The sequence below is a fragment of the Onychomys torridus genome, chromosome 16, assembly GCF_903995425.1.
Source record: "Onychomys torridus chromosome 16, mOncTor1.1, whole genome shotgun sequence".
NCBI lineage: Eukaryota > Metazoa > Chordata > Mammalia > Rodentia > Cricetidae > Onychomys > Onychomys torridus.
The window spans coordinates 30,581,710-30,605,100 of record NC_050458.1 but is presented as its reverse complement, the minus strand read 5'-3'; the positions used below and the strand labels follow the sequence as shown (position 1 = coordinate 30,605,100).

The following is a 23,391-nucleotide window of genomic DNA, read 5'->3' as shown; positions in this document are numbered from 1 at the left end:
CTGAATAGTCAGGAGCTTTTAGTTAATAGCTGATTCTTATGTATCACCAGGCTCAGTGTGAGCATTGCTATGATTATAGCACAGTGTCATGAAGAAGGGGAGACTGACCTGAGGGAATCAGGGCAGACCTTCCAAGGAAGTGATGTTTAATCTGACATCTACAGGAGGAAGTATGCCAAGAATGAGAAAGCATGGCAGCAAGGAAGGGAGAAACAAATCCACCCTCTTAGCCCAGCTTTCCATTGCCTCAAACCAAAGCATGGGATCCCCTTTCTCTACACAGAAATTAACCTCAAATCACTTCCACTGAAAACACTCAAAACCTTGGTGTTAAAAAGGAAGATATTTTCCCAGGGTCTACTATTTCTGTTCATCATCAAACTGCTCATCTTTAATCTCATTATACAGAAAATTAGAGGCAAATTTTTCTCCATAGGCAATTGGTTTTGAATGGTTTTAATGTTAGATTGGGTTTTGGTGTTCCCTGGATGAGACATCTATTGTGTTGATGCTGAGAATATGGAAGACTTCAGGAAATTCCCTGTAGTTAAATCTATACTCTTTCAGTAACACGGATTTTCCTGGTGGTACAACCCCAGATTTCCTTGAGCTCAATTCTGAAGACAGCTGCTGAGTTTGGCTGGAAAGTCATTAGAGGGTCTGGTTTTTCACTTTGTTCAGAAAGGCAAGCTGGTTTGAAGGCTTTTGTGGAGTGTTTAATGGATTACACAAACAATTGGATCTCATTAACTTTGACTAATTACCCTTCCTTTCCCTGAAGTTCTGGGGTAAATGCAAGTGAAAGAGATAAAGTTAGATATATTGATGTGGCTTGAACAGAATTACAGATCTAAAAACCTTTATTTAAGTTGGCAACTGGACAATATATAGCCTGTGGTTACTTTACAGACATTACTAATGGGAACTTTTTAAAAGCAAGTCCAATGGACTCTTCTTTCATCAGGGATAGACTTGGTATTTGCAAGATGCTTGCAAGTCACCAACTGTGGCCTGACAAACTGGAATCCATGAGTAATCACACAGTGGTGTTGTTTGTTTTTGTTTGTTTCATAATAGCAGTGATGGAAACCAGAGCCTGCAACATGCTAGGCAAACACTCAACCACTGAGTTACAGCTTCAACTCCCTGTTGCTTTTTTTTTTTTTTTTTTTTTTTTTGAGATAGGCCACACTAAGTTGGTCCAGTTAGCCTTAAAGTCACTCTATAATCCAGACTGTCCTTGAAGTTGTGATCTTCTTGCTTCAGTCTCCTAAGTAGATGGGGTTACAGGCCTATACCATCAGTGTAATGTTTTAAACATATGGGAATAGATCTGAAGATAAACAGCAAATGCCTGAATTTTGCACTGCCTAAATTTCCTAATTTGGGAAGAAAAGTGGGATTTACTTTATATTGATCTTGGAACCCACTTTTCCAGTGCCTGAGGTAATCCTATCCATTGTAAAATTTCATTAACCTACATTCAGTTATTCCCAAACTTACTTCATAAGGGATAGCTTCTATTGTTTTGACACAATGAAATTTGTATCTATGAGATTTTTTTTCTTTCCAAACAAAATTGCACTGATTGCTAATGTTTCTTGCTCCAGTTCTTCAGTGGTGTGTCTCAACTGCCATCTCTTACCAATATCACTGTTCTGGAACACCAAAAAAAGTCTCATTGCCCTGGGGTGCCAGCCAAGCAAAGATACTAGATATTTTTGTTGGCATGGACAGCCTCTTATTGGCTATTCAATAATTGCTTAGTTTGAGTTGACTTGGCCTCAATATGAAACTTCAGTGGCATATCCCAGGAAAGTACACATGACTGGTGGAGCTTTTTAAAAGTTCCCCCACTTCTCAAGGACCCCCAAACTCCTCTTGTGAATTCCAGGTTGTGAAGTGTTATATCCAACGTTCTCCCTTACTCTGTGATTGTGATGTCACTTATAATACCGTAAAGCAGAGATTCTCAACTTTCTTAACCCTGCGACCTATTAATACAATAGTTCCTCATGGTTGTGGTGACCCTCAACCATAAAATTATGTCATTACTACTTCATAACTATACTTTTGCTACTTTTATGAATCATTATGTAAATATCTGACTAAACAACCCCCGAGGGGGTCATGATCCACAGGTTGAGAACTACTCAACTGTCTTAAAAGATCTATTTAAGTCCTAAGGTCCAGTGAGGCTTCACATATCTTGTGTGTGATAGCTTCCACCAAGAAGTATGTATTTGTGGAGTACTTGGCTGCAAAAAACACTCTTTAAGAGATCAGCTCAGGAACAAACAATGAGGATAGCAATAGCAACCCAGAGAAGCTAGATTGATCAGACAATTCTGATGGGAAGTGTATACCAAGAATGCTACCATGAGAGAAAGGAGACACAGCCAATCGCCAAACACTTTCAACCTACCAGGTCATTTCTTCTCATCTCCATTTTTGCCCTGTTTCAAACTCTATAACTCAAGCTCCAAAGGATCAGGCCTCCATGGGCATCCCCATACATGTCACACACACACACACACACACACACACACACACACACACACACACGCACACACACACACACGCACACACATGCACACGCACACACATGCACACACACACACACACACACAGGAATAAAAGTATTGATAATTACATTTGATCAGTATATAATACAATTGTATCTGAACAAATCCATCCCAGTAGATATAAAACACCAAACATGAATCATTTATCAGTAACTCAAAAAAATCTCTTCTTGAAGGAGATTAATGCTTTATAATAACCTTTAAACTTTCCCCAAATTTCTACTAAGAAAATACATACATCTATAAATATGTACATACCAGCACATTGATCTAAACTGCATTTTCTTATAGCATTGACATTTCTCAAAAACTGGTGCCTTTTCTATTTGGGGGGCGGGGGTGAGTAACTTGGGTCCTTGTATATGTTCTTCATTTACTTCTTGAGTTGAAAATTTCCAGACTGTGAACACAAGATGATTTTACCCATGAGATAGTGGTCACTTTTCCAGCCACAGCCAGGCATTGGCCCACTGATTTCAGTGCTAGGGTTACTTGGGTTCACACCTATCTATGTCCTGAAAAACAAACTATAATGTGTCAACTTCTCTCACACACACTCACAATTGCATCAGGGGTCCCTGCCCCTCACTAGGTCTAACACTGTACCTACATTTATTCTCCCATAAATTGGGGTTTGCATATCTCTTGAATGCATTACTGTGGACACACTATTTTAAGGCTGAAATTTCCATTGGCAATTGAACTTCCCATTAGATGGCTTCAAAGTGGTCATGTGGAAATGGATGTAACATGTGGTTTCAAGCAACTAGCAGAAGTTTCAGGGCTGCCTTGTTTTGTTAAAAATGGCCCAGGTTGTAACAACTCAAATGCAGTAACTTTTCCCCACATTAGTGACACAATTCTGAATCTAGGCAAGCCTCTCAGACAGAAAAGGGTCAATGTAAAAAGACATTTGTCCAAAATCGTGATTGCTGGAGTCACTGGATAAGGGATTAGAAACTAGGTCTCAGATGCTGAAGGTTTGCTCTTGGGGCTCTATCTTCTGTTGTGAGACTTCTCCTCAGTCACCTGGAATTGTGGTTTATCTGAAGGCTCAGCCACAGCTGACCACCAGTGCACATCCCATCATAAGAAAATGAAGGCCAGTATCCCCGTTCTCCAGTAGTATGAGCTGAACAGCAATGGTGAGGCGTTGGACAGCATGCAGAGCATGCAAGAAAAAGAGTGTTTAAATATTCCTGAGTTTAAGTACCCAAATAAAAAAACAAAACAGTGGGACTTTGTGTTTAAATATTCCTGAGTTTAAGTCTCCTAATACAAAAACTATTTTAATGATGCCATTCATTCATACTAGCTAAAGGTAAAAGGTAAATTCATAAGATGCAAATCAATACCAAATTAGTAAATATATCCTGCATGATGAACCAACACTGGCAGTGCTTTGCTGTGTGTGTTCTTATCGTCATCTCAGAGAGTCTGAAATTGGAGTACATAAGGAAACAAAGGATAACCAAAGACTTGCACAGAACTTTTTGCCCCCATCATATTTACCATGCAGACAATATTTGGAAACTCTGAGTTCTGCCCTAAGATGGGATTTACCAGTGGACCCAATTGCCTGGGCCCTGAACTGACACCATTTGCATATATCTGGACATTGAAAAACTAGCTACAAAGGGTAATAGAATCCTCTGATAGGCTTCTTAGAAATTTCTGGACTGTTAATTCAGAAAACAGAGGGGGCATTCTGACCCTTGTTATTTCATTTCCTGGTGTATAAGCAATAAAACCATATGAATTACTTAAAAGCTCTTCTGGGGGCAGAATACTGAGACTTTCTCCCACTGCAAGACCTCATTAGAGAATGCTTTAGCTTTGTGTAGAGAGATGATCTTACTTTCACAAGCAGTATGAAAAAATAAATCCAATTCTTACATTAAAAGTGTATAAGCACATCATTTGGATGTGATGCTTCATTTTCTCTTCATTCAAAACAAGGAAAACTGTGTCATTGACTATCGTGCCTTGCTTGTATGGACTGGCCCAAAATCCTACAGATTTCATTCCCATAAAAGGAGGAAATACTTCATTCATGGTTTTGGAGACTTTATGGGGATATTTTCAGAACTGTCACCCAAGTTGATGGTTATCTAAATTCTACTCTGTGCATTCCTTAAAAAAAAAAATGTTAACTCACATTCAAAGAAATCTGTGCTCCTCATCCCTAGATGTGGGAAAAGCATAATTCTATCTTTTCCAAACAGGACAAAATTCTTCCTGAACTCTCAAATCCAGAGCACTGAAACTATCCCAAGAGCTTTTTTAAAAAGAAAAATGGTAATTATTTAAGGTGGTAAATATGCAAATGAGTGTCACTTACTTATCCTACCATATGTAATGCACTATAACATCACTGTATGCCGTTTAACTATATGATTATAACTTATCACAATACACAAATTAATTTTTTTGTAAAGGAGGAGCCTCCTCTTATGGTGATTGGGTTCATATTTTAACAAACAGTAGAGGAAATAATCTGTGTTACTGTATATACATGGGGTGTTTCTATCTGGTCCAATTATTATTCTTGGTCCTCTAGGACCAAGGATGCTACATAAGAACTTGAAAGGCTTTGTTTTCTACAGTCCAAGCCCTGCAGACAGCAGGCAAGTGGACTAACAGATGCTCAAGACCAGGTGTAAGATATGTCCCAGAGGTAATGGAAGGGTGGTCCAAAATTCTGTTAAGCCAGTCTTTGATATTCCAAATTCTCAGTGCAGACTCAGGTTTGAAACTGGAACTAAGCAGTCTTTGAGAACTGACATGTCTGCTCAGTGTAAGTAGGGAAGCCCTAGTGAAGCCCTGAGTTTGCTGAACCTGTCATCCTCTGTACGTCCTTCCAAATCTGTAGTGAGCTGGCCCTAAGCCACAACTTTATAATTTAAAGTTTAAAGGTTCTTGCTAGACACTGGAATGTCAATTGTCATAGTAGTGTCTTTTTTTTGTATGATGACCTGGTGATAAACTAGAATAAAGCTCAAAAAATATTTTTTATTTAATAATATTTAGTACAGAGAATGGAGTTATGTAGGGGAAAATGGGAAATAATAACATGACACTGAGTAACGAAGACCAGCAACGCCTGAGGATAATCTTGATATAGACAACCTTACATTCATCCACTCTGTTGTTCATTCAATGTACATTTATTAAAAACCTAGCAAACTCATCAGGTGCTAGAAACTTGGTCATACATGAGGTACTGTTCCTCATTTCAAGGAGATTGGAGTCTAATGAACAAGCATACATGTGCTCAAGAAACAGTTACTCTGCTAAGGACAATGTAGGCTCAGAATATGCTCCCTGAAGAAGACTGTGTCTGACTTCATTTTGAAAGGAGATATAGGATATGTATTTGCTCAGGAGCTATCTGTTCTGATGCATCAGACAAAATGGACTGGGTAATTGTTTAACATATCAAGTTTTGTCAAGTGTCTAAACTCCAGTATGGGATCACATTCCATTTACATGGAATCTGAGATCCATACAAGAGTTTACACATGGCATGAACAGACTATAAGACATCATGTATGAAAACCAGATGAGCCAAGGAGCACCTGGGGAGATAAGTAAAATGGAAGTCTGTCTCCTGAAAAAGATAACTGGGCATTCTGGAAAGAGTCATATGAAGGGAGACAAAGAGGTCATATTCGGAAACTGGTCCAGACAAGTAGAAGATGGGAATAAAAGTGAATAAGGAACTCTGAGCACCGTTTCCAAATTAGCATCCCATGGAACATATAGAAAGAAATCAAGAAGAGGGAGTTTGGGGTCAACATCTTCGGACAGTGCAGAGGCTAAAAGTCTTGTATCTACAGATCTTATCCATGCATTTACCTCAGTTATATATATTAGGAGATCTCAGTTCATGGATATAAGAATGTGTCTGTTCAACAAGCATGTACTGAGCAACTACAAAATTTGAGGCATTGTCACAGGTAACTGTCAATAAGAAAAAAAAAGACCAAGTCTCTGGTCTCAAGGCAACTACTGAGAGAGGCAACAGGAAGCATAGATTAGATTCATATTTCCTGACTGACTGGTTCACAGATTGCAGTGTCATGCAGAAATCTTTTTTTTGTGTGTATGTGTGCTTCTTGGAACATATTGGGAAAGAGTGAATGAGAAGGATTTAGTCATGAGACTGTGTGAGCTGACGTGAAGAATCTGCAGGGATGCTGTGAAGAATGTGCTTAGATTTACCCTCTCACCTCATCACTTTTGCGTCTCCTTTATGTTCCTGTCAATTCCCTCCCCACTGCCAGTCTCTGTCCCCGATTTCTAATTTGGGGTTTTGTTGTGAGACCTGTTTAGTTTAACTATTTGTATTAACATGTGTAACTGTAGGGTTATCACTACACATTAGGATCTGTTTGGGCCATCAGAGAGCACACCTGAAGACAATGACTTCTCTCCTAAATCAGTAGTAAATAGTCCTACACGGGAGAATGGTGCTGCCTTTAACCCCTTTCCTATCCACACCTCATTGTTGATAGACACTGCACATATATTCCAAGCTGTTGTGAATTTGAGTGACAGCTCTTCACCCCATCTTCCAACTAGAAAAAGGATTTTCCTACTCCTTTCTCCATAGTGGAAAACTGGATGGGTCACACGGCTATAATTTCTGCCTGAAATCTAGTTAGTACTGGGAACCAAAGCCAAACAATGGTAGAGCCATGCGGGAGTGACAGGACCTAAAAAAAATCAGGACTTCAGTGGGTTTAGAAGAAAAAAAGATGAGTCTCACAGAAAAGTTTTCATGTCATAAACCAAATAATGACCTCCCCACCCCAATTCAAATACAGATAACAAAGGGCTCCCTAGATCCTGTAATGGTAACTTCTACAACTCCCATACTCTCAAACAAGGCCCTGTCTTCAAAAATCTGTAATTCACATCTGGACTTTGGTATGTCCTAAGCACCTTGGGGAGAGAGAATCATTTCAGAAATATCTGAAGAGAGTATGGACCCCAAGAAGGACAATTCTGGGAACTACAGCTTCTGTTTTTGTGATGGAAGGTTGATACAAGCGTTTAACCCAAGCCATAACTGACATTTCTACTGCTCTTCTGGCCTCTCTGATATCTAAAGCACCAGATAAGATGAACAGCATGATTTATTAATAGCATCATCTATTTATAATAGTACAATAATATCTGATTAGCATAAAATACATTCCTACTTTATTCTGAATTCACAAGTATCTAGAAACACCAGCTAACACTAAGAATACACAGTATAATTGAATGTTAAATAATACATTTGTAGCAATTCTTTATTAAAATGTATATTTGAACAGACATTTAACCATGTATGTACATGTCATATTATAATGAAATATGCTGATCATATTTCCCACTTCCTTTCCTTTCCTCCACTTGTGTTCCTTATCTTAAAATTCAATTTGGAGTTCAATTTAAAACTGGAATCACTCGAAAATTCCAGTTTTGTCTTGACCTGATCTCAGTCTAGCTCTTATATGTTAGGTGACTTAGAAAGAACAGAAAGTAATTGTGCTATTAAAAATAGTTCATTCTGGCATGACTCTGTATACACAAATGACTCATGTCACACATTTCCCAGTTACTCCTTACAAACAAATCACTGTAAGGATACAATTATCTGGACTTCCAGTATTGGAAGGATCAGCCCACTAAGATGAACATAGGACAAAAATCCAATTATTTTCCAATGTAAGTTATCAAAAAAAAATCCCAAACTGTAGTCACCCCAAGAGTCATGCATCCATTGCAATGCATTGGGAGTTACACAAAGGTAGATGATTGGCTGGTGTCTGTTCCTTATTTCAATTTGTTTAACCTCTTGAGACAATTTTGTTCTTCTCTTTATTACATGTAGCCTAAATACAGTTGTGAGTCACTTTGTGATGCAAGTGTCTCTTTCCCAACTAGTAACTCCATCAGATAGTACTGATAAATAAAAAGAGGGTTGAGAACAAATTCACTCTCACTAGGAACAAGCACACTGATACCCAGGACCATGTAGGGGAGCTCTGAGCAGGCAAGATTTCATTGGTCTCTGCCTTACAGAAGTGGTCAATGACACAGAATCCTCTGGTCAGCAACCAACAAAATTCATTCCTAGTTCCCAAGGCTTCTTACAGACTGGCATCAGTTACTGGTGATACTTTCCATCAGCTCACATCAGCATGAGAAAAAATAAAGGTAGAGTAGACAACTTACTCATCACTTGTGCTAGTGTGGAACATAGCTCAATGACAGAGCATTTACCTGATGTATGCAAAGCCCTGGGTTTGATCCTCAGCCTTATCAGAAAGCAATTAACAGCTAATTAACTAATTCAATGTGATCCAAGGGTTGTCTTTTATTCCCAGACTATGTCATTTTTGTTGGGGGAAAAATGTCCAAGCCCTTCTTTTTATGAAATAATGGTGCTTGGCCTCTTGAGTTGATTTAATGTTGGTTTTTCCCTTTAGTGGATATACCCTAAAGCTGCACTTGTGGTAAACACTGCTACTGTAACAAATCTGTCTATCCCCAAAACATGTTTTGAAACTTACCTGCTCATGAAGCTTGCAAGTCTCAGAGCAGTAGGTGTGATGGACTCTAGTAGAGTGGATGTGCTTGATTTAATTCAAAGCAGGAAATCTGTAAGAGCATTAAACTTATAAACAGCAAAGGAGATGTCTCACTACAAATGTATGTATATACTGCGGCTGTTGAACTCCAACTGTTGACACTTCCAGGAAGCATTCTGGCATCCCTCAGCCACAATGAATGCCCAGACAGGGGCAACCTGTGCATCCTTCCCACCTCCTCTCCAAGACAGAAAAAAATAAGTTATGTCCGAGCTGCGTGGGAGGAATTGCTGCCTGTGGAACCAAATGAGAGATCCAATGGGGGACTACCAGTTCATCTTCCTTGGCTGCACAACCTCAGTGATTCTTAGGGAATCAAGCTCTCTGGCCCAACGTGGATCCTGCTGTTCAATTTTCTGCAACATTGGTCCCTGCTTCCTTCTTTCCATTCCAGACCTCCTATTCCCCTTGCTGTTTCCTGCCTTACCTCCCCTGAACATCTATCCTTTTCTCTGTAATGATCTCCTAGGTACTCAGTGCTGAAATCAACTGTGTTAGTGGAGTGAGTGTATATGTAGCTTGGTCATGTTGGAACATTTTATTCTACTCATTATGCTGGGGCTGAAGAAGAGGGGTTTAGTCAATTCTACCTCCAATGGAGCTTTACCATGGAGTTCTTTAGAGATCTCAATTTTATATTACATTATATTCCTAACAGTGCTATAGGAAGAATCATTACCACATGGACTAGATGACTTCCAAAAGGTCAGAGCCCATGACTCCTTTTCCGACCCTGAAGTCAGTGGGGTTTTTTTATTTCAGTTTCAAGAAAGTTATAGCTCTTGAGCAAGTCTCTCCAAGGCTATAGATGCATGAAAGATTGGGTCCAAAGTTTCTTAAAGTGCTCTGTCACCCTTCATGTGCTTTCCTGTGATGATTCTAGAATCTGTGACAGTCTAGCCTGTGGTCCAAGCGTAACTAAACTAAGAGGCTGGTAGAGTAAAAGAGAGGCTGTGAGTATGTACCAAAATGAGGAGTGTGTTCTCCCTCACAGATGCACCACAGCCTTTACCTCTATTCAGGGAAATCCTTGATGGTGGACTGGGCTCCTCTACTCCTCTATCCCTTTAGGCCAATTTATAGTTTGTTTGATTTAATTTTTAGTTTTCTTTAACAAGCCATCTTAAATTAGAGCTGTGAGTGAGTATTGCATTCGGCTTGAGCCAGCCAGTTGATTTTTATCAGTGGCTGTTAAATCACCAGGAGACAAGGTCTCTGATGTGTCCTCACAAGCCAATGCAATCTCTGCATCCATGTCCCCACATCCAGTTACCAGCCATGGTGGTACACCTTTCTATACCTCATGCTGTGTAATCCTGGGAAACAGTGAGATGCTGGAATTGCTTGCCTTTCTTGCCTAAAGAATATCATACATATATCTATATGAAGATATAGATATATAATGGTTTGTGTTGGAAGAAAACAGTTTATGTGTCTTTAAAAAAAAAAAACCTTATTAATATCTATCAAGTTTGAGAAGCAGAGCCTGGCACATCTGAATGTCTGTGTTTGAGGGATGCTCAAACAGAAAATGAGGACCACAAGACACCCCAAATCTTCTCATCACCATTACGTGAAAGACCTTATCAAAACGTGGAATCTACTCAGTGGGAGGAGATCCTATTGGTGGGCTTTTTGGACACACAGACTTCCTGTTATTTCTTTGGTGCTCTTTCTCTCATACCTAGGAGGTGCCTGGTTGGAGAAAGAGTGGTAACTCACATTACTCAGGCAACAGCTCTCTATAAATGCCTCAACCAAAGGAATTCAGTGTAGCTACACAGAGGAGAGAGAGTGCCTCTCTGCACAATCATTTTGCCAGGTTGTGTTTCTCTGAACCAAATGCTAACTGACCAAGTGTTGTAGGCCCCACTGAATACAACTGCATGGAATGCTGTGACTGTGTGCAATGCAACGTGATCTAAAAACATTGCCTTTCTTTCGGATCCGAAGGGGACTAGCAGGTTTATGGTGTTTGCATGTGCTTTCCTCTAGACTCTGGCTGCCCTAACAAGAAATTCAATAAATCTGCTTCCAAACCATCTCGCACAAGCTTTGCATGTCCAGTCTGGGCCTGAGGAAATTAACAAGAGAATAGAGCATACCATCGACTTGCGGAGTGGCGATAAGCTGAGAAGAGAGCATATCAAGCCATTCTCACTGATGTTTAAAGACTCCAGCCTGGAGCACAAGGTAGAGCTGAGTCTCCACGGCGGCTTTTTCTGAAGTAAATTTTTGTCAATGTTGGTGGGGTTAGAGAGTGCAAGGGCTGTGGTTTTGCTTTCTGTCTGTTGCTTGTTTGGTTTGGTTCAGAACTGTTTTCTCTTACTTTCTTTGGAAATCATGAATAGACAGAAGGCCATGAAAGGAGATGATCATTAGACAAAGAAATCCTCATCTCTAAGCTTTAAGAGAAAGATGCCTAAAGAACAAAGAAGCCTTGACTCATTAAGCATCAAAAGAGCTTCTTCCACTTTGAGAGTAGGAAGCTAAGTGGTGTTGCTAAGCCTTTGTGTCCACTCTTGGACACATTAATTTCATTGTATCCCTGATAGCCTGATATATGTGGACTCTCAGAAACAGATGTAAATATAAGCAGTGACCCCGGTATCTCTTAGATTTTCAGACATTCTCCAGTTTTCCAGTTTTTGGCTGGATCAGAATCCATCCCCAATCTCAATCTGGTAGTAAGCTGTGGATTCTGAGTCAGGCTGAATTGCTACTTCCTTTCTATGTGACCTTTGACAAGTAGAGTGACTTCTCTGAGCATGCATTCCTTTCTGCAAAAGAAGGGTACCATACATGTCTCAATCAGGGGTTGTCTTGGTTACTTTTTTGTTACTATGATTAAAAAACAACAACAACAGAGCACTAAAGGAAGAAAAGACTTCTTTTGACTCACAGTTCAAAGGACAGTCCATCATGGCAAGGAAATCAGGGTACTTGAAGCAGCTGGTCACATTGCCTTCACAGGATGAAAACAATAATAAATGCTGGTGCCAGTGCCTTTCCTGCTTTGTATTCAGTTCAGGAAACCAGTCCATGGAACTACCATTAGGTTGAATATTCCTACTCAATTAACCTAGTCAATAAAACCCCATGTGTACCCAGAAGCTAACTCTTCTAGATAATCCCTCACAGGCAAGTGCAGAAGTTCCTTTTACTACACGATTCTGGATCCTGTCAATTTGGCAATCATAAACCTTCACAGAGGTTATTATGAAAGTCTCCCAGACGATGCTTAGGCAACTTGCTTTGGCAAGTTGATCCAATAGGGCAAGCCATCACTGTGCAGATAATGTTTTCCATTTCCTTCTTCTGCTCTGGCTCTTATACAAAGGAAGATGCATGGAGTGTCCTGCTTAAATGAACTATGCATTTTAACTCTTAGCAGCAGACAGACCTTCCCTGGCTGAGCACAGGATGTGTTTGGCACCTGCAGGGGCCTCCAGCAAGAACAGCAGGGCATTTGCAAGCAAATTTCAGGAGTTTGACCCAATACTTCTTGAAGCTCCAGTGAACAATTCTTTTGTGAGTTTGCTCAGCTGCCTGGCAGACTGTGCTTTCCCCAGTTGGGGGAATTCACAACTCTATGCACATGCTCTGCTCCCAGTGAGTGTCTCTGATTACTACCTATAGTCTACAAACTCTAAACTGAATGCCTTCTACCTTCAATTCCCAATTTAAATTCCATTGAGTCTACATACTAAGCAAACAGAAAAGAAAGAAACATTTTGCCTCTCTTAACACCACCCAAAAATAGCAGGTGTGACTTTCTTATTCATAATATAATGAAGGGCTTACAGACCAAAATTAAAATCATTTTGTTTCCTGAGTACTCTATGAAAGGAACTAGAACAATGAGCAGAGTGGCTTTTCAGAGAATCTTCTCAATTAGCCTGTGTAGACACTATAGTTCCACCCAGAAGTGAACAAAGCCCTTTTATTCATTCTTGCTAAAAGTGTACTTGCAGACTGCAGTATCTGGTGTGTTTTAGTTCATTATGTCTACATCTTATTTGCAACTCCCTGGTACTAGAACAAAAATGGGTCTATGTCAGGCAACACATGTCTGGGGTTGAGTTTGCTGGCCAGGGAAGGTTCTTGCAGAACAGTTAGAGGGTGATACTCTGGTAGACATGAGATCTGCCCACTGATGGACCAGTCATGTGCCACCTAGCATGTGCTCTATGGTTCTCAGTGATGAGGGCACTGTAGCACACTTAAGGAGATATTCAGTTCCCTCTGTGATGTTCCAAAGACTTTCGTCAGTGTCTCTCACCCTGAGATCCTCTCTGTAGACAAGGTTACTGCTAAGCGGGGAATATGTAATGAGTGGTTTCAATTAAGTATCTACAGCTAATAGTATAAAATGACAAAAACATCAGAATAAATTAGATGCTATCATACAGTTCAGCTTGTACTTGATCAAGAGAGACAGAGAGAAACAGTTGTGAAGCCCGGGGAGATGGAGTGAAAGTAATTGTGATACAAAGTCCAGTGTTCTTGCTCATAACACAGCCTCTGCTCAGGTTCCCAGGGCTTGCTTCTACTGGTGCTTTCATGAAAAAGAAAAGCTTGTCCATCCTCATCCTTTGGGAATTTGAGACAGATAGATGAGGCAGAGAAAATGGTTGAGGTAGGGAAGTGCCTTAGCAAAGTAAAAAGAAAATTCTCAGAGCACAGGATGCTAGATTCAGAGAACAGGATCAGTGTGGTACATCAGCTTCTTGCATCCTTAGAGAAAAGTCTACTCTCACACTTACAAAGAGAACATCGACCCTTCCAAAGCCAAGAACCGTATTTTATTGACTCTAGGGATCATCAACTCAGCAACAAAAATTATACAGTATTAGGAATCTACAGAAAGCACACACACACATGCACACATGCACGTGTGCACAATCAGACACCACACACACAGAGCCAAGTTAGCACAGTCAAGTTAAAGATGAGAAGGAAAAAATATCTTCCCAATACATAGCAGCAGTGAGGAACCCACATGCCTAGTCCTGTCAGTGAGTAGGTAAATGGAAAGAATGCCCCAACATCTAAATTTCAAAATGAAATCTACACAGGTTTGCCCCCAAATTCACAGTCTAGGTGTGATTTAAAGAAAAGCCTCAGGCAGAAAATTTAAAGTGGTACTGGTTGATACTGCCACCTGGTGGCTAGAAGAAACAATCACACACCTCCTAGGGAAGAATTGGCAGGTTTTAAGATTCCTGTGATTTCAAGGCACCTTGATTTCAGAGGTATCTAAATGTACATGCTTTCAAAAATTCACATTTTAAGTAAAACCATGCAATTGTAGGATTTTAAGTGCATAGAGTATTTAAAATTGCAAAACCCCTATTTTCCCCACTGTCCTACCCTAGTTTTTAAAAGCAAGTTTGGATCATAAAAGCAGTTCTCTAAAAGGAAAAGCAGAAATGGAAACATTGAATGTACCCTCGCAGTTTTGTATGGAGTAAAATGTTTCATTCTGTTTAGGCAACATGAACAAAAAGGAATGGAAATTCGGTCATCTCTACCTTTATGAGTGAATCACAGAACATAAAGCTCCATTGAAATGTATTGAGATGCCATTGCTTCATCATAGCTTATAAGAACTGATATGTCTATTCATAGTATCATGTGCAACAAGGTTTTTGCATATCTCTTAGTGTTGCACAAGCAGCTGCTGAAAGAATAAGAAAATGAAGAGAGAATTAGAAAGGTGGTTCTCTGGGCAAAGTGCTTGTCACACAAATGTGAAGGCTTGAATTCATATTCCAAGAATCTACAGAAAGCTAAACATGATAACAAGCCTCTGTAATTCCAGTATTCATGGGCAAGATGGGAGGTGTAGACAAGAGCATCCACAGAAACTTCCAAGCCAACAAACAGCCTGGCGTATGCAGTGGCAGTGGCAAACAGAAAAGACACCTTGTCTCAAACAAAGGGAAAAGTGAGGACCTACATCCAATGTTGCCCATTCCCCCCCCCTCTCTCTCTCTCTCTCACACACACACACACACACACACACCATAGAAACATAGAAACATATACACAAGAAAAATGAGGAAAGATCTAGGGTGCAGAGATTGAGGAGGATGGTCCCACTTTCCATGACTTGTCTCAGTATCTATTTTACAACTGATGATTTGAAAAACATAAGTGGGCCTTGATCTGACTTCATTCAGTAAATTTTCAGGAGGGAAAACTAAAGTTCTCCCTGATTCCCACTTTGGAATTCACTGTGGGTAGCTCCTCTCCTGCTCCCACCTCCATTGATGCTTTAGACTAGGTCCCAGAAAGCTATGCCATGAACCTGTGGCTTAGCTACATTTGGACTACACATTGCCCTTCTCTGTTCCTTGGTTTCCTCCTCTTTTAAATCAGGACCTTGGACAGATCTTCCACTGCTTCCAATCGTTCCTAGGCACCATTCACGTTTGGCCCCTCATTGCAAAGCCGTTATCTTCACTCTCACCATTTACTCATAATGTATTTCCTGTGACAAGCCATAGAACACAAGAATTGTTCTTGGCCATATCACAATCCGTGCTCAACAGTCTCACTTACCAGCAAATTCATGAGGACTTTTTGGGTAGAGCTCTGGAAGGGAGAAAAGGACTCAGTTATTAAAGGTCCGATATTTCATAGAGAAAATTTGTCTTTCTTTAGTAAAACTAAGTATTTTCCAATGGGACTTACACATCCTGGGGACCAGCAAAGATTAGGACAGCAGAAAAGAGATATAGGATTGAAACATGTTTATTAAATGCCATTGGTGATATTAGGATTTTTTCTCACATAAGACAATACATTCGCACAGGAGAGAAGTCTCAGTGGGCAGTGCACTTGCTGTAAAAGAATAGTGATCTGGGTTCAGATCCACAGAACCCATGAAAAGCTAAGCACATAGCTCATTGCTGAAGTGATACAAAAGGCAAAGATGCCTAGAAGCTCTTGGATGGTGTACAAAACAAGGTAGAGGGTGGGGACTACCAGCAAAGTTTGTTCTCTCATCTCCACACATGTACCATGGCACACGCATGTCCACTCTCACATGCTCGAACATAACATACATTTACATTTCATGCACATACACAAACAGAGAGAGAGAAGAAGAATGGTGATAATGCATTTTAGTAACAGTAGTTTACACTAAGTATGTGAGGAAATAAACAGATCTTCCTTGATCTTTCAACACATTAACATTTTAGCATCAGGCCCCCCTCCCCCCGCCGAGGCCTTAAAGGGATGTGTGTGCCTATGTGGTTATTTGTGCATTTTTATAAAGCAGACTATTCTGTACATAGGGGCCAGGAGCAGTTTTAATTGTCCTGTGCTTGAGTCTTTTTCCATATTGCTATTTAATTAGACGGTAATTTTAGTAACTGTATGCTGTCCCATTGTATGTTTAGACCATATTTTTTCGCATTTTCAGTTTTTCACTACTGCGAGTTTTCAGCTATGTCTCCTCCATGGCCATTCTTATGGTTAAACACATTCATGCTCACTCCTTACTTAGGGTGATACCTTAAAGACACAAATAGAAGATGTACCTCTAAAGTATATCATAAACATTCTGAAATTTCTCTGAGGACAGGTGCCTCTATTTTCTTAAAAATAACAATTTGATAAAAAGCAAACAGTATCTCCTTGTTAATTTTTGTTACTAATTGTGATTGGGGTTGTAGAGCTTTTTGTATGCCTTCTGGTCTTCAGATTTCTCCTTTGTGTGATATCCCTTTTTCTTAACTCCCTATCTTTTATTGCAATATTCACCATTGTCTTGGGAGTTGTGAGCCTTCATCATCCAGCAAGGAACTTAGTCTTTGTGGGATCACCCATCTTGCTTCATTCTGTTTTTATAGTTCTTTTTTTTTTCATTTTTCTTTATCAAGAAATTTTCTACTCACTCCACATACCATCCACAGATTCCCCCCTCCTCCTTCCTCCTATCCCCCAGCCCTCTTTCCCAAGCCCCCCCACTCCCACATCCCCCAAATCGAGGTCTCCCACGGGGAGTCAGCAGAGCCCAGCACACTGAGCCTAGGCAGGTCCAACCTCCTTCCCACTGCACCAAGGCTATGCAAGGTTTCACACCATAAACACCGGATTCCCAGAAGCCTGCCTGTAGACCAGGGACAGATCCTGATCCCCCTGCCTGGGTGCCCCCCAAACAGTTCGAGCCAAACAACCATCTTCCATATCCAGAGGGCCTAGTCCAGTCCTATGGGGGCTCTACAGTCACCGTCCACAATTCATGGGCTTCCACTAGTGTGGCCCGTCATCTCTGCACGTCTTCCCATCATTATCTCGACATCCCTCGCCTGCAGTATCTCTCCTCTCTCTCTCATCAATTGAATTCCCAGCGCTAGCCTGGTGCCTGGCTGTGAATCTCTGCATCTGCTTCCATCAGTCACTGGACAAAGGCTCTGTGATGAGAGCTAGGTTATTTGCTAGACCAGTTACCAGAGTAGACCAGTCCAGGCACCCTCTGGACCACTGCCAGAACTCCAAGGTGGAGTCATCCTTGTGGATTCCTGAGAGCCTCCCCAGCACCCTGCCTCTTCCTATTCCCATGATGTCTGCATCTATCATGGTATCTTCCTCCTTGCCCTCCCACTCTGTCCCTGTTCCAGGTTGACCCTCCCATTTCCCTATGTTCTCATCCCCCACTCCTTGCCCTCTGCCACCCCCACACACACACCCAGTCCACTCATGTAGATCTCATCCACTTCTCCTTCACAGGATCATCCATGTGTCCCTCCTAGGGTCTTTCCCTGTTAGCTAGCCTCTCTGGAGTTGTGGGTTGCAGTCTGGTCATCTAGTTATCTAGATGCTAGATCTAGAATCCACTTATGGGGGAGAACATATTATGTTTGCCCTTCTGAGTCTGGGTTACCTCACTCAAGATGATATTTCCTAGTTCCATCCATTTGCCTGCAAATTTCATGATATCATTGTTTTTTTACTGCTGAGTAGTACTCCATTGTGTCTATGTGCCACATTTTCTTTATCTATTCTTCAGTTGAGGGGCATCTAGGTTGTTTCCAGGTTCTGGCTATTATGAATAATGCTGCTGTGAACATAGTTGAGCATGTGTCCTTGTAGTAAGATTGAGCATTCCTTGGGTATATGCCCAAGAGTGGTATAGCTGGGTCTTGAGTGAAGTTGATTCCCAGTTTTCTAAGAAAGTGCCATATTGATTTCCAAAGTGGCTTTACAAGTGTGCATTCCCACCAACAGTGGAGGAATATTCCCCTTGCCCCACATACTCTCCAACATGAGCTGCCTTCAATGTTTTTGATCTTAGCCATTCTGACAAGTGTAAGATGGTATCTCAGAGTTGTTTTGATTTGCATTTCCCTGATGACTAAGGATGTTGAGCGGTTCCTTAAATGCCTTTCAGCCATTTGAGATTCTTCTGTTGAGAATTCTCTGTTAAGCTCTGTAGGCCATTTTTTAATTGGTTTGTTCAGTATTTTGAAGTCTAGCATTTTGAGTTCTTTATATATTTTGGAGATCAGCCTTCTGTCAGATGTGGGATTAGTAAAGATCTTTTCCCATTCTGTAGGCTGTTGTTTTGTCCTATTGACCATGTCCTTTGCTCTACAAAAGCTTCTCAGTTTCAACAGGTCTCATTTATTACTTGTTGCTCTCAGTGTCTGTTACTGGTGTTATATTTAGGAAGTGATCTTCAGTGCCGATGTGTTCAAGACTACTTCCTACTTTCTCTTCTATCAAGTTCAGTGTAACTGGATTTATGTTGAGGTCTTTGATCTACTTGGACTTGAGTTTTGTGCATAGTGACTGATATGGATCTTTTTGCAATCTTCTGCATGTTGACATCCAGTTATGCCAGCACCATTTGTTGAAGATACTTTCTGTTTTCCATGGTACAGTTTTGGTTTCTTTGTCAAAAATCATGTTTGTAGGTATGTGGATTAATGTCAGGGTCTTCAATTCCATTGGTCCACATGTTGGTTTTTATGCCAGTACCAAGCTGTCTTTATTACTATAGCTCTATAGTAGAGCTTGAGGTCAGGGTTATGATGCCTCCAGAGGTTACTTTATTATACAGGTTTCTTTTAGCTATCCTAGGTTTTTGGTTTTTCCTTATAAAGTTAAGTATTGTTCTTTCCAAGTCTGTGAAGAATTGTGTTGGGATTTTGTTGGGGACTGCATTGAATCTGTATATTGCTTTTGGTAAGATTGCCATTTTTACTATGTTGATTCTACCTATCCATGAGCATGGGGCACCTTTTCATTTTCTGATATCTTCTTTGATTTCTTTCTTCAGAGACTTAAAATTCTTATCATAGAGGTCTTGCACTTGCTTAGTTAGCATTACCCCAAGGTATTTTATATTATTTGTGTATTGTAAAGGGTGATGTTTCTCTGATATCTTTTTCAGCCCATTTATCATTTGTATATAGGAGGGCTACTGATTTTTGAGTTAATCTTGTATCCTGCCACCTTACTGAAGGAGTTTATCAGCTGTAGGTGTTCCCTGGTAGAATTTTTTGGGGGTCACTTATGTATACTATCATATTGTCTGCAAATAATGAAAGTTTGACTTCTTCCTCTCCAATTTGTATCCTTTTGATCTCCTTTTGTTGTTGTATTGCTCTAACTAGAACTTCAAGTACTATGTTGAATAAGTATGAGAAGAGTGGACAGCCTTGTCTTGTTCCTGTTTTTATAGTTTTTACTGGAAGGTAGTACATTTCCACTTCTGGTTCTCATTCACTTATGGAACAAGACTTTCTTTGAATGAAGTTTAGGATGGAAATGACAGCTAATTACAATTACAGATGGATATCCCCATCTAGAGAAACCTGCATAAAGCCCTTCAGCCTAGGAAGAGTTTAATAAGAACTTTCTAAATATAATGTTCCATAAGCCATGCACTGCCCCAGAATGGGGCAAGTCCTTCATGTAGAATAAAAATCAGGACATGTTAAATATATATTCTGTAATGAGTTGGGCATTTTGACTTTTGGTATTGTCATGTTAGTAGTTTAGGTATTAAAATAAAATCATATCAATGAAAATGAGATTTCCTTCCTTCTTCCAGTTCTGACATCATCTGTTCAATTCTGAAATATCTCCCTTTGAGAAAGCCTCTTTCTGTATCTGTGCCAATTCTCCTCATCCTGGTGGATAGTTTATAGACTGCAGAGTTGCCTGGTGATCTTTTCCAAAATGCAAATGCCTTCTGGTTAACTGCCCTTGTGATTCTGATGTGCAAGAGGATATGCATTTCAAGACATATTCTTGGAGGATTCTGATTTTCTGAATTTTCAGCCACATTCCTTTGTCCTTTGGCTGAGTGGGCATGATGGGAACTGGCTCATATGAAAAGATCCCTAGGTCAACACTTGAGCCAATATGGACTCTGACATCTTCTGAAAGGCTGTCAGTGGTACCAGGAGAAAAAAAGGACCTTGATTCAAAATCCCCTTTAGAAATAAAATCAGGCACAAAAAGTTGCTTATTGTTTGGTAATAACAGAGACAAACAGGTTGGTAACCTTCTGTCATTCCTATGGAATTTTGTACTCAAGCAAAAATCCTCATTTTGTTCAAAAATACTTAATCTTTGGTTAAAAAGAAAAGAAGAAAAAGCATAGACTTGATCACCTAGTAAATATGACTTGAGCTGAGTACCTGTTAGTACAAGTGAGGAAACAAGACAAAGGATTTGACCTCATTGGCATGCTTATGATCATCTGCCCATACAGGTTAGTATGATAAATTGAGGGCTGGCAAGATGACCCAGTAGGTAAATACACTTGCTGTGAAAGCTTTTGAACCTTAGCTTGGATCCCTAGAGTCTGCCTAAAAGATGGACACTTAGTGGCAGCATCTGTAATTCCACCATTCCTTCAGAGAGATGTAATGCAGAGACAATAGAATCCTCAGAGCTTCTGGGCCAAGGATTGGACCAGCTAGCCTGGCATACAGAGCTGGAAGAGTATATGAAATCATATACTATGTATTTGAATAAATCAAATATTTTTATACCAATCTAAACCTGGATGATGGTAAACCCTCAGAATAAATTTCACAATTCCAGAGATATTTAAAGAAACTATTTAATGAAAATCAGTAAAAGGTCCTCTCTTAATATCCTTTATCCTGAAGTACCAGGATTCCAATCTTTATCCCCTTAATTGAGCACCTATTATTCACTCACTGAGAGAGGTATTCCCATCACTGCCTTTAGATTATTGGAGCAGACACATTGGATACCTTGGCTTCTAGTATGTGTCTTAAGAATAAGAAAGAGAGAATGTTTATTTAAGGGCATCCAGTGCTTGAGTAGCTCCAAATGCTGAGTGTCTTCTTATGAGAACAAGCTATCCAAGTGTTTTCATAGCTTTCACTTATGAGTTTCTTCATGTTCTTTCAAGAACTGTCTTTCTAGCCACACTTCTTGTTATTTCTAGCAAGTCCATCTGGCATAGCTCAGAGTGTTTGATCAGTTCAGTGCATGCTCTGCTTGCCTGGGTTCCGCTAGCCATCATGTTCTGGGCACTGGAGAAAAACAGAAAGCCACAGCTTCTGTTCTCATGAAACTTACTCTCCTTTTTGTGATCTTGGGACAGTCACTGACCCTCCCATCCTACAAATGGGTATCAAAGTGCCCATCAGTGGTGATGTTGATGTGCAGAAGAAATGCAGTGAATGCTTGTGTGCCTGCAATAAACTGCTTCTGAGGTAGCAGTATTACAAGAAAGCATATTCATCTATCCCTTGCCATCATGTCAGGCTCTATCATAAGCATTTTATACTTTACACCTCATGTACTATTACAACACCTCTTTCTGTAGGTGTTAGTTTTACCATTTGACAGGTGTAGAAGCCTCAGAGAATTTGAATATATTTCCAAAGGCAGCAGATATGGAATTCAAATCTATTTCAATATGTCTCCTAAGCCCATACTATCAGGTATATAGCATCAAAATCCCACATTTTTTCATAGTCCCTGCTTTTCATGCAGTTTAAAAATAATTTTATGATACAGACAGTAAGAGATACGATAAACAAAAGTGATCATATAGCAATTCATGTGACAAAGACCTTGAAGGAAAGAAAAAAGTAGAATGCAAACCCATGAGCAGGTATTTTATCCTTTACCTAGCCCCTACATAGACACATATGCATATACATATACAAATGATTCACCACTTGTTTTTGATAGCATGGAAAACACTGAGAAAGCCTGGCTATCACTAGGACAACTCTATTACCCTAGCTCTCTATGTACACGTGTCAATCAAATAAATGAATAAATAAATGCATAAAATATCTTTCCTCTTAAGACAGTGGGAATAGGAACAATGCTGAGCTGTGTGCTTAGAAGAAGGCAAAAGGGTTAAGAGTCAAGAATTTAGTCATGTAATGAGATGGTTTTGAAAGAGCAGAAAAAGAAGAGATAGCTCTTAAAAATACTTAAGGTGTATGAAGTTAAACTGAGAGAAGCTTCACATTTTATGCCCAAATCAGCTATTAGATCTTATTCATTCTTATTTAACAAAAACCATTGTAATTTTCATGACCTGAACCAAGTTCTGTGCTGGATACTTTCAAACCATTTGTTTAATGTCACCATTTTCTACCACATAAATGCTACTGTTTGCCACCCAAGAACATCTTTAGATAATGCTTTGGCTCAGTAAAATTGATACCTTGTGTGTTCAGAATTTCACTCAGTTGTCTATACACTTTATAAAGAAAATCAAAGTTATGTGGAGGATTAACTGGTTTCAGTGAAGATGGATCAGACACATCAGAGCACTCTCTCTTACCGTAGATTTTTGAGTTGCTATGACTGGAAAAAGTATAGAAAGGGAGGAATTTGACTAAGAAGGCTTGAGAAAGAAATGAACTTTCTGGTGGGTTCTGATGTTGGCTGTTACAACACAGTAATAAGCAAGCATACACATCTTTTCTTGGAGATAATCAGAATTTTTTCACATCACTTCATTCTTTGTTCAGCTATTACAAGTTGGAACGTGGAGCATCAACCAAATGCTATCAGATGTTGTTGTTTTCATTTTTCTAAATCAGGTACTGCCTCATCATCCTCATGATCTCATTTTAAAGGCTATTTTGAAGGAATGATTCTCTTGTAACATCTGGTTTATCTTAGTTCCTTCT

The 23,391-nt window shown here is 39.9% G+C and overlaps 1 protein-coding gene across 3 annotated transcripts in view; it reads left to right on the top strand.

The window, feature by feature from the left end:
• Adcy8 (adenylate cyclase 8) overlaps positions 1–23,391 on the top strand; it is a 227,500-nt gene that overhangs the window by 142,924 nt on the left and 61,185 nt on the right. For 2 of the 3 annotated variants that reach the window (XM_036209022.1, XM_036209021.1), the window contains exon 8: positions 11,225–11,422. The exons of the other annotated variant lie outside the window; for it this stretch is intronic. In XM_036209022.1, coding sequence (XP_036064915.1) covers positions 11,225–11,422 — 198 coding nt within the window. The remainder of the gene's footprint in view (positions 1–11,224; positions 11,423–23,391) is intronic. 3 annotated transcript variants of the gene reach the window in all.